Source organism: Argentina anserina, chromosome 7 (genome assembly GCF_933775445.1).
Source record: "Argentina anserina chromosome 7, drPotAnse1.1, whole genome shotgun sequence".
Taxonomy (NCBI): Eukaryota; Viridiplantae; Streptophyta; class Magnoliopsida; order Rosales; family Rosaceae; genus Argentina; species Argentina anserina.
In genome coordinates, this window is record NC_065878.1 from 4,580,774 (window position 1) to 4,592,962 (window position 12,189).

Here is a 12,189-nt window from a genome sequence, read left to right on the forward strand (position 1 = left end):
TCTCTTACAATATCCTACGGCGTATTGTATAGAGAAGTTTACCGCGTCGTTGACTCTCTTAATCTTCATTTTGAGAATGTCCCGCCGTGAAATCAAGTGTCTTGCTAATTGCGTAACCACCCACACTGTCTTACGGCACAGGTAGTTGTTTTACGGATCTCGTGCGGAGATTGTGTTCTATATCTTCGTGCATTGCTAAGTTTTAAAGGCCATACATGCCAATGATGGATTTTCATCTTGATATTTGTGTTAAGAATGGAGAGGAATAAATCTGTCAGATTTCATTGACAGTATATTTTTCAAGCTTCGACAGTAGCTTTGTTAGCCTGCAGACATCGTTTTGCTTGCCTGCAGCAGTAGCTTTATGTAACTCAAGATTCTTTGAATCATGGGTTCGGTTTTACTGTCTTTTCGGTTTTGACATGATCGTTTTTTGGTCATTTTGAACAAGATATGATGATTCGAGTTCTTTGAAATTCACATTATCATCTATTTTTCATGTTCACGAAGCGATTGGAGGACCACCTCACCCATGCTCCACACGATGAGGCCGAGCCTGCCTATTTCGGCGGCTCCATGGCATTAAGGCCGTTGGTGGCGGCATCCCCTCCTTCACAGGAGCTTGTGATGCCTCCCGTGTTTTCTAATGCCTCCATGGTAATCTCTTATGCTCATCGCTCATTTTGCAAAGCATGTTCTTTTGCTAGATTTCAAGGAAGTCCTTATTTGCTAAGGCTCCAACCGAGAACATTCCATTCTTACAAAGTATTTAAGGTGACATTAGTGAACCCTATCCAACTGAATACGGACATTTTTCAGTATTTTTATGGTATAGGTTAAGAGCATCGACGCGTTGGTCACACGTCGCTTTGCTTTCCACAAGAAATGCTGCATTCGCTAAAGTTTTTAGCTATGATCATCATCCTAAGGGCTCACCACCCTTCCTATCCTCTCAAATCTATTTGATTGGATACCGTTGGAGAGTTCACCTCCACGACTTTGATGATTTCGTTTTGCATATCTACTGGGATCGTCGTTGAACATATTATTCCTCATGTTCATTCACTGCACGATCTAGCAGAGCTCGGACTTGGTTATGGGTACTAACCTGCCGATTTTTGCATGGAGATATGTAATGATGTTGCATGCAGCGACACTTATTCGTTTTAGACCCACAACTTGCCAAGCGTTTAGTGCGTACCAGATGGTTACTGGATACGATCCCAACGTTCTTTTCCTTAAACGCCTATTTGGTTAAAGTTGTTTATGTGCCTCTATTGTAGTTATCTCAATGGGTCTACTTGAAACGATTAAGTATTCTGGTTGGTTATGATTTATGAATCACCAACACTTGTCCGCTATTTCCAATCTACAACCGTTGATCTCTATCCTGCGATATTAGCAGACGGTCACTTTGATGAGACATACTTCCCGTCATTAGGGGGAGATATGGAATGCTCCCATTCTGGTTTTAACGCCAGGAATTGACGTGGTGTGGCACTATGTCTCATTAAGATCCCGCACTACTCAAAGTGAGAAAATGTGCAACGCATTATCGACCTCTAAAAAGTCAAAGATTCGATGCTCAATGACTTTACCGATATTGCGAAAGTGACGAGATCGCACATAAATGCTGTGATGTGCCGGTAAGGTTGGAACTCTCAGAATATGGGAGAATTTCATATGACCTGGTCCTAGCACCGTTGGCACCATCCCTGACAGTGGGAAGGAAGCCGGCGATGACACCATCGTACGCTGTGGTGTTGTCAGCGCCCGTGGTATTGCACCACAAAACAAGGGCGGCAAACGCAAAGATGGACTAGTAAGGGTCATAGCTTCGGTCTTGGCTCCTGCCTAGATGAGGGGGAGACCATTATTCTCTGGAATCAAAACCAGAAAGAAGCGAAGTGCGTAGGCATAAGTATTTCGCCCATCATCAAGAGATATCCTCTAAACATGTGTATCAACTAAGTTTCTGTGGGACGCTATAGACTCATTTTGTTGATGTTAGAGAAGAATAGAAATCCCACGAATTGATCGTATACAGCGCGCGCGTATATTTAATGTATTGATCTCCCATGATTGATGATGTATTCGCTTATGCTCTTATTCCGTTGTAAAGCATCAACGATGAGCAACTTGACCGAAGTGGAAAGAATCAATACAGGTTGAACTAGACTTGTTATGTTGGTCGTTGTTCGTAAGTGTAATGAGAAAGATCAAGTCATGCGATATATGCAGGACTTATGGTGCAAAGATTGTCTCATTATCCTAGTATTGACTACGATGAGTTATATTCTCTCGTTATGGACATAATTTCTTTCCGCTACTTGATCAGTAGTAGTGTCTATGAAAACTAATTTGCAGCATATGATAGTGGTCATAGAATATCTGTAAAGGGATCTTGACGCAGATATGAGAGTGCCTGAGGGACTTTAAATGCCTCTAGACCACGGAGAGCTTATGTAATCAGATTGCGACGTTCGAGAGAACGTAGTACAATCGGTTGCAAGAACTCACACCCATATGTGTTCATATGAAGCTAATTCTTGATTCTCTATTCCGTCTAAGTATAGATGATGAAGAGATTCAATGAGCTATACATTCATACATGTTAGTGTTGTTGGGATACTATTGCTTTCATTATGACGTGATTAACTATGCGCAAATGCATTGTCATTGGACTTGCATTGCTTCTTTGACATGGGTTTAGTTCTACACTTAGTGAACCAACACAAATCCTATCCACACCAACGCCGCCAGCAGCTCCAGCAACATCAACGTACGCCTTGGTGTAGCAGTCGACACTGGTAGCGTAGAGGATGCGTACGGTTCTGTCTTGGACCAAAATCAGTCCTTCATTGGTCCATTCCCCCATTCTTTTTGCGAAAGACACATTGAATGTGACAAATCAGAATCTGTCCAGTTTCGTAAGTCAACTTAAACGAGACCTACAGGACAGCTCGCTCGATGAAATATGGTGAAATTAGTACCGTTGGAAAGGTCTATGTGTCTACTTTCAAGGGACATCAACCTTTCATTCATAGCCATCATATTAAGTGAGTTATGGCCGTTTTAGCAAAGTAGGACAGTCCTGTCCGGAAATTTGCAAGTCAGTCAACTTCGACAGAGCATTGTGAACTGCTCCGATCGGATGAGGTTGTGAACCTTATGTCACTGGAAAGCCACGAGTGTCTACTTTTCAGAACATTTTACGGTTCGATGATACCTATTTTGACGAAGAAGTTATGGCCGTTTAAGTGAGTGAAGGTCATTCTATCCGAGAATCTGATTTTCATTGCAAACTCTTATTTTGAGTTGTTATGCAATCTTGTTTCCTAAGATCGAAGTTTAGCTAAGTATAGCATGAATGATCTAAGGATGTGTGGCTAGATTAATGATTAATCATTAGCCCAAGACTACGTTTGAGAAGCATGTAATGAACGTTGTATACGTTGTTCTTTGTACTCCATGATTATGGCACTAATCAGGGGGAGTTGTTTCGTAGACTTCAGGGGGAGTCTACCTCACATGATGCTATCAAATGTAGACGGTGCGTTGTGCTCTTTTTCCCTTCGATCAAGCTTTTATTTTTACCCAAGAGGTTTTTATTTTGCTTGACAAGGTTTTTACCGAGGCAACGATGTGTACACCATGCAACCTAGGCATGCGACACAAGGGGGAGTGTTCCGGGAGAATTACTATTCTACCCTTAGGTGTGTCTTAGCCTAATAGGTTTCCTGTTAGGAGATAGATTAGCATCTCCGTAATATATTAGGACTCCGAATCCTACGGGATTGTGGTTTTGTAATGCCTATATATAGGCCCCCATATCATTCAATAATACACAATTATTTCATCCTGAAACATTCTTAAAATTTTATTCAAATTTTTCATATTTTTATATAAATTTATATCAGTTTACTTAATTATTTTTTTAAAATTAAAATTTTTAATTTCCAGATCTCGATATTTCCGACGAAATTTTATTCCTTCTAAAAACACATAAATTGTTACACACTCTAAGAAACCGAACTCATGCACAAACAAAAAGACCCACTCAAACAGAGGAGATGAGCTCACAGCTCTCACCACTCACACCTCTCCTCTCCATAACCACCACCACCAAATCACCAAGATCAACCAGACTTGCTGCAACACCACCCTCAACATTCCACCAGCTCTCCCAAAGAACCCACATCCCTTCTCATGTGTACACCCACCCCACCGCCCTCCTCCTCGAGCTCTGCACTTCCATGAAAGAACTCCACCAAATCTTCCCCCTCATCATCAAGAACGGCCTCTACACCCACCACTACTTCCACACCAAGCTCGTCAGCCTCTTCTGCAACTACAACTCCCCAACTCAAGCCCTCCGCGTTTTCGACTCCATTGACGACAAGCTCGACGTTTTCTACCACACTCTTCTCAAAGGCTACGCCAAGAGCTCCTCTCTATCCGACGCCATTGCCTTCTTCTGCCGGCTCAAGCAAGACGGGGTCGCCCCCGTTGTGTACAACTTTACTTACCTGCTCAAGGCCTGCGGCGACAATGCTGACCTCAGCAGGGGGAAGGAGATTCACGGCGCGCTTATCACGTGTGGCTATTGTACTAATCTCTTTGCCATGACCGGAGTGGTGAACATGTACGCCAAATGCAGGCAGATTGATGACGCCTATAAGATGTTCGACAGAATGCCTGAGAGGGACTTGGTTTCTTGGAACACGATTGTCGCGGCTTATGCGCAGAATGGGCTGGCCAAGAGGGCCCTGGAGTCACTTATGAGGATGCAGGAGGAAGGGCAGAGGCCTGATTCCATCACATTGGTCACTGCATTGCCTGCTGTTGCGGATGTCGGGTCATTGGTGATTGGGAAGTCGATTCATGCCTATGTTATAAGAGCTAGTTTTGAGTCACTTGTGAACATTTCTACCGCGCTCTTAGATATGTATTCGAAATGTGGGTCTGTGGAAACTGCTCGGGCGATTTTCAACAGGATGAATCATAAGACTGTTGTTTCCTGGAATTCCATGATTGCTGGGTACGTGCAAAATGAGGATCCTGAGGAAGCAATGGTGATTTTCCAGAAGATGCTCGATGAAGGCTTTGAACCGACTAACGTTACTATTATGGAAGCTTTACATGCTTGTGCTGATTTGGGAGATCTTGAGAGGGGAAGGTATGTGCATGAGTTATTGGATCAATTGAACCTTGGACATGATGTCTCGATTGTGAATTCTTTGATATCCATGTATTCCAAGTGTAAGAAAGTTGATATCGCTGCCAATTTGTTTAGAGGCTTAAAGGGTAAGACCGTTGTCTCATGGAATGCCATGATATTAGGGTTTGCGCAGAATGGTCGGGTCAGCGAGGCTTTAACTCACTTCTGTGAGATGCAATCTCAAAATATAAAGCAAGATTCGTTTACAATGGTGAGTGTAATTCCAGCTCTTGCAGAGTTATCAGTTACACGTCAGGCGAAGTGGATTCATGGACTTGTTGTAAGAAAGTGTTTTGACAAAAATATTTTTGTGATGACCGCTCTTGTCGATATGTATGCAAAATGTGGAGCTGTCCATACTGCCAGAAAGCTTTTCGACATGATGGATGACCGGCATGTGACAACATGGAACAGTATGATTGATGGATATGGAACAAATGGGCTTGGAAAGGCTGCTGTGCTATTGTTCAACGAAATGAAGAAGGGAAAAATAAAGCCAAATGATATAACATTTTTATGCGTGATATCTGCTTGCTCTCATTCGGGTTTGGTGGAAGACGGTCTTCAATACTTTGAAAGCATGAAGGATGACTATGGCCTGGAGCCTGCAATGGATCATTATGGTGCCATGGTTGATCTTCTTGGTCGAGCTGGTCGACTAAATGAGGCTTGGGATTTTATTCAAAAGATGCCTATGGAACCTGGCATTACAGTCTTTGGGGCAATGTTAGGAGCTTGCAGAATTCATAAAAATGTTGAATTGGGGGAAAAGGCAGCAGATAAAATATTTGAGTTGGATCCTGTTGAAGGTGGGTACCATGTTTTGCTTGCTAACATATATTCAACAGCTTCAATGTGGGACAAAGTGGCCAAAGTGCGAACAACAATGGAGAAGAAAGGGCTCAAGAAAACTCCAGGCTGCAGTTTGGTGGATTTTAAGAACCAGGTTCACGCATTCTATTCCGGGAGTACAAGCCATCCCCAATCAAAGAGAATATATACTTATCTTGAGACACTGGTAGATAAGATCAAGGCTGCTGGTTATGTGCCAGATACAAACTCAATTCATGATGTGGAAGATGATGTCAAGGAGCAATTGTTGAATAGCCATAGTGAGAAGCTGGCTATTGCATTCGGACTCTTGAATACTACCGCAGGCACAACAATACACATTCGAAAGAACCTGCGAGTTTGTGGTGATTGCCACAACGCAACCAAGTACATTTCATTAGTGACCGGAAGGGAAATCATAGTGCGCGATATGCATCGGTTCCATCATTTCAAAGATGGAACTTGTTCTTGTGGAGATTATTGGTGATTCTGCATTGACACCATTTTATTCTTGGGAGCTGCATATTGGTCTTTCAGGGATTGGCTGTAGATTCAGTGATTCACCATTCACCGATCTAGAGTGTCACTGAATCATGGAAAAGCAAAGCTTACAATAAGTTGTATGCAGTTATGCACATTGGAGGTTGATGTGTGTAGGAATTAGATTATTAGGTTAAGAAGAGTTGCTCCATTTTTGTACTGATTGGAAGAGACAAGCTAGTTTTCTTCTCTTATTCGTATGTACTAAAAGTTTTTGCAGACATATTCCTATGGAATTATAGGGTTCAATTTAATTTATGGCAATTCCATTTCTGAGATTAGCGTTTTATTGTCCCTGATGGGAGAGGAATACTTATAAATTGTAATCTTTATATTGATAACTGATAATGCATTCACTTATTTGGAATCGATTTATGATGTTCGCAAGCAGTTTGGGCATGGAATATTTTATGCTGTATGTATATTGTATGTTCTGTGCTATCTTAATATTATAATTGCATACGCAACTTAATTTTATGGAATAATTTGGATTGACCATAATGATAATCCTATGTAACTTAATTTTATAGAATAATTTGAAGTGATCATAATGATAATCCCATCATTCCCATGTACAACCAGAGCACATCTCACAATCCCAACTCAAGGTGGTGCATAAATGACAATCATGCCTAAATTCTGAAGTTGTTACATCACTTTCTTTACACTACATTGTTGAGAATATTTGCTCATCTTCCAATAGATTAATCGAAACCTAATCACCTTCTAATCTTGATTTTTTTTTTTTGAAGTGCCAGTCCCCCTCCATGTGCTTAGGCCTGGACTCGAGATTTTTAGGTCTGCGTCGAACTTTGAAACTTAGACGCATTCAGTTTTTTTTTTTTTTCATTTCTTAATATCATAAAGATTATATTTGAAACTAGAGCTAGCTAAGAACTCAGAGTACAATATAACATGAATTGTCCAATAGTATTTAGATCAATAACAGTTGTATTATTCTTTTGTCAAACCTTGTCAATCGTAAAAGCTTACCAAGGCTAGTAGCCAAAACTACTCCCCCATCGTTGACTATTTAGTGGAATCCACCAATTTCACTGCCCACAGTAAAACTGTCGCTCCCTCCATCAAACCTCCAAAAGGAGTAGAAATAGGCAATTGAACCAAAAACCGATTGATGCATGTTGGTAACGAAAAATTCCGCGAGGTCATTTGTCTCACCAAAGTATATATTCGTGGGCGGGAACTAACGTGGATCGACATTCGTTTTACTCTTCCCTTAATTCGGACGATTTACCTTTGACAAGAAGGAGGTACCTGCAAAAAACCCTCTGATGCCTAAGTCAGTATATTTCTTAGCTGTTTTAAATTTCTTGTAATCAGATTAGATCATTACCTCTTACACAATCCTCTATTTATATAGTGGAATTCTTCATTCTTCATTAAAGTATATTTACGTTCGTCATCATGACGGCATTCATGTGTAGTTATATACGTTCTTAATCATTGCTCATTTATTCTGTCGGTAATTCATCTTATTCATGTCTCCTTAATGTGTCGGTTTCATACCGAGCATTCATCAGTCATTAAAATCACCATAGTTATGATTGTCATTCAAGTCACATTGAACAGCCTCATTCATTGCAGTCTCTATTGCCATTACTACTCATCGCAACAATTATTCAAACTTAATATGTTTTTACTCATTGTATTTACTTCATCTTTATTGTTGGGTGCTAATATTTTCTTGCTCCCACAATGCATGCACGACGAATCTTGGGGAGGAAAAAACCACCACCTCCATCATCAAAGCCACCAGGGAAAGAGCGTATCCAGTCTCTGATGGCCAATTCAATAACCGGAGCCGAAAACCCTAGCATTGAAGTTCAATGTCAATTAATTTTACTCTAGATAATCCAGCACGACTATTAGAATATTGTTAAAAGCTGTTCCACTTTGTTGTGAAAATTTTGTTACGAATGAATCTAAAAATTCTCACATTTTGTTGCCTTTGTTGATCCTTATTCCCCGTTTCCTCTCTCTCTTTTCACCAAATAGTTCTATTATGTCGGTCATTGTATCTTTAAATAACATTGTATGTGGCTGAAACTTGAAAACGGCACCAAATATGACATTATGACATCCTTGTGTTGAGTTGGAGGCGACATGACAAATATAAATTTGGACCGAAATGCATGACTCCTATGTTCGCTCCAAGTTAACAAGTCATGCTTGTTTTCGATTTCAAATTTGGACTTGGGATATGCTATATAAGAGCATTAGGGCTAATTTTATGAAATTTAAAATCGAGAGACAAGACTAATTTCAACCATATAGTTCAAGGTTGAGAAAATTTAATTTAATTTAACATTATATATAAAATAAATAAGATGCACGAAGAAAATAGAAAAGGGTTGTAACCAAAAAAAAAAACAACTCCCAGCGACCCAGCCCAACTTGGGTGAGTACAAGATTGGAATTAGAACAAATGTTGTGCGTTAGAGTGGTCATTTCACCAAACCCTTGGGGGCACCGAGTATAAAACAGTTGGTTTCAGTCCCCTGCAAAAGTCGACTCTGAGGTTTTAGGGTTTTCTGCCGAGACGACGCAATCTCTTCTCTCTTGTTTTTTTTAGGGTTTTCCTGCAAATCTAGCCATGACTGCCCAGACCCAGGAAGAGCTCCTCGCCGCCCACCTCGAACAGCAAAGCATCGATGTAAGCTTCATCTCTTTATCTCAACTCTGCAGAAATCGGATACCATGTTCATCCAACTGCTCAGATTTGTTGTTATCTACTGTAAATGTTTGTGATTATGATATATTAATGGTTGTGATTGATAATAGAGTACATTGTTTTACTGAAATTTGGGATTTACTTGGTACTTTAAATGAGAGACTGATAATACTGTACTGGGACTGAAGTGGATTATAGATTCTCCATGTTTCAATCGAGAAGATTTGGTTTTGTAGTGAACGTAAATGCATCAAGGGTGTTATTAGTTTGGTCGAATCATACCTACTTTATTGATGCAGTAATATAATTTTCACTGCATTTGGTGCTAGTTAATGTTGTTATCTTGTTACTGTAATTCTTGGGCTTGAGCCTTTGCTTATGCGGTTGTAGTTGCGATCAGGTAGTGATACGTAAGATTTGAGATAGATGGTAATGTGATCATTTGTTTTTTGTCGGCAGCCTGATCAGCCTACAGTTGAGGAGGAAGATGATGACGACGAGGATGACGATGACGATGATGACAAGGATGATGATGAAGTCGAGGGTAAGTTTGGTGCTCAGTGTCTCTCTTCCTCTCTGTTTTCTTCAAGCTTCTATATCCTTGCTTAAAAATATATATATATATATATATATATATATTTTATTCCCTGTAAGTTAATATTCTGCATGCTGTAAAAGCCTATCAAATATCTTGACAATGAATATCTACTTTGTGTTTGTTCTAAAAGAATGACACCATCATGAGTTTATATTTTCTCTCTGCAAAATAATTGATAGAACAAAACGCAGTATACAACCTAGCCTGTTGTCTACGGTAGCATCTTTTATACAAGTCGTTGGAAACCACTGCTTTGTCTGTTTTGACATGTCTTAAATATCTGTCATTTTGTCTATGACTTTTTCTGTGTTCACATAAACGTGTTTTTACACAAACTGTAAACTTAGCTTATGAGTTTCAATTTAAGACAAGATACTTGATATTATGGTGGTTCCATATTGTCATGGTGAAAATAACAATAAAAATGGAATATCCGTTTGATTAAAACATGATTTTGAACTTACCGTGGGTATAGGCACAGTCAGCCATGTTTGATAACGTTTTCTTAACCATTGTTGTTTGGCTGCAGGACAAGATGGAGAAGCGAGCGGTAGGTCAAAGCAAAGTAGAAGTGAAAAGAAAAGCCGCAAAGCGATGCTCAAGCTAGGAATGAAATCTATTCCAGGAGTTAGCCGGGTCACAGTTAAAAAGAGCAAGAACGTAAGTGCCTTTTTTACTGTTGTTTACCTTGTTAGCCAGTATTAACTATTTGTGCTGGTATGTTTTGTTTGCTAACATGCTATATTTTCCTTTAAAAAACAGATCTTATTTGTGATATCCAAACCGGATGTTTTCAAGAGCCCAACTTCAGACACCTATGTCATCTTTGGTGAGGCAAAGATTGAGGATTTGAGCTCGCAACTGCAGACTCAGGCTGCAGAGCAGTTTAAGGCTCCTGATCTCAGTCATGTGATTTCCAAACCAGAGACGTCGGCCATAGCCCAGGACGATGAAGATGTAGATGAGACCGGAGTAGAGCCTAAGGACATTGAGTTGGTGATGACACAAGCAGGAGTATCCAGATCAAAGGCTGTAAAGGCACTGAAGGCTGCTGATGGTGACATTGTTTCTGCTATCATGGAACTTACCAACTGAAGTGTTTAACGAAATGTTTCCAGTGTCATCCCTTATTATGTCGTTTTTATGGTTTTTCAGATCATGTGTGCGGGAAGTCTGTCTGGATATTTCCAGTTTTAGCCAAGTTATGATATCTTTGTTGTATCAGTGACAAACTGAGAATTGCTTTAAACTAAAGTTTTTATTTGGAAGTTTAAGTCCATTAAATTTGAAATGTGTTGTAATTATATCAGAACTGAGGCTGCCTGGTGCATCAGGAAAATAGGCTTCTAGGTTTGGCATCAGGACAATAGCCTTCTTGATGCAAGGGAAAACAATATGCCTTCTAGATGCCATAATCAACTGTACTGTTGGGGTCAATGTAGGAGTAGCACTGCCGATCTACTAGTTCTCTATCTAAACTATAAATTGAGGTTAGAAGTTGCTGGAAATCATCTAGGGAGACGGGAGAGTTTTCACCCAAAAAAGATGACGTTCGAAGGTGACAGATTAGTTTGGGCAATGAGGTCGAATATGACCAGGCTCACCACAGTTGTGGCAAGTATGACTCTTGCACACTCTGATTGTCGACATTTTGATGATTTTCATAGTTTTCTACTTCCAATGCTGCTGTTAGCGCGCGCCTGCTCCTAAGTATCATACTTGTTGCCAAGTAACGCCGTACGGATGGAAGGCCTCAACCAGTATATAAACTCTGCTACCCTCTGTTCATCCGAAGTCAGACGATCAGGTGCATACCGTGATAATTCAATGAGCTTAGAATCGTACTGAAGTCAACTGCCCCTGAGTCAAAAGGAGATATTCACTTATTTATTTTCCCTCACAGTCTCAACGTACCTATTCATAAATCTCTGTTCAAACTCATCCCAAGTCATACATTCCACATCACAGCTCCTTCTAATAGTAGCCAGCCGCTCCAGTAAGAGTATAGGCTGCAAATCCAACTCTTAGGTCTTCAGGTACATCAATAAGATCGAAACATTGCTTTCCCTTTCTAACCCAATCCAGCCCTTCCGATGAACTATCAAGAAACCCTGCATATGTCGGGGGTGACAGACTAGTGAAAGCCTTCAAAAAATTCAGTCTTCTATTGAACCTGTTTGTGCCCTCAAGCTCGAGGGAAGCCATTTGCAGTAAGGCTTGAAACAGCTTTGCCACCACTTCATCAGGTGGAAGCCCAGTATTGGAAGAAGTAGCTCCACCTGTTCCAATTGTGTCTCGCTGATTTTT

General features: G+C 40.4%; 2 protein-coding genes across 2 annotated transcripts; both read left to right on the plus strand.

Moving 5' to 3' along the window:
• Positions 1-4,073: 4,073 nt before the first annotated feature.
• Positions 4,074-6,874, plus strand: LOC126803230 (pentatricopeptide repeat-containing protein At1g11290, chloroplastic). The gene has a single exon (XM_050531016.1). It carries the CDS (start codon positions 4,074-4,076, stop codon positions 6,537-6,539), a length of 2,466 nt encoding a protein of 821 aa, XP_050386973.1. The 3' UTR covers positions 6,540-6,874.
• Positions 6,875-9,102: 2,228 nt separating this feature from the next.
• LOC126803252 (nascent polypeptide-associated complex subunit alpha-like protein 1) lies at positions 9,103-11,350 on the plus strand. The gene is made up of 4 exons (XM_050531045.1): positions 9,103-9,266; positions 9,744-9,828; positions 10,412-10,542; positions 10,645-11,350. The coding sequence occupies exons 1-4, from the start codon at positions 9,207-9,209 to the stop codon at positions 10,975-10,977; spliced, it is 609 nt and encodes a 202-aa protein (XP_050387002.1). The 5' UTR covers positions 9,103-9,206; the 3' UTR covers positions 10,978-11,350.
• Positions 11,351-12,189: the final 839 nt, after the last annotated feature.

What these genes read in the sequence shown, in the direction of transcription:
- LOC126803230 (XM_050531016.1), top strand. Translation starts at nt 4,074, where the DNA reads ATGAGCTCACAGCTCTCACCACTCACACCTCTCCTCTCCATAACCACC.
- LOC126803252 (XM_050531045.1), top strand. Translation starts at nt 9,207, where the DNA reads ATGACTGCCCAGACCCAGGAAGAGCTCCTCGCCGCCCACCTCGAACAG. An exon ending in GGATGATGATGAAGTCGAGG is followed by an intron (nt 9,829 to 10,411) that starts GTAAGTTTGGTG and finishes GTTTGGCTGCAG; the next exon opens with GACAAGATGGAGAAGCGAGC. An exon ending in CAGTTAAAAAGAGCAAGAAC is followed by an intron (nt 10,543 to 10,644) that starts GTAAGTGCCTTT and finishes TTTAAAAAACAG; the next exon opens with ATCTTATTTGTGATATCCAA.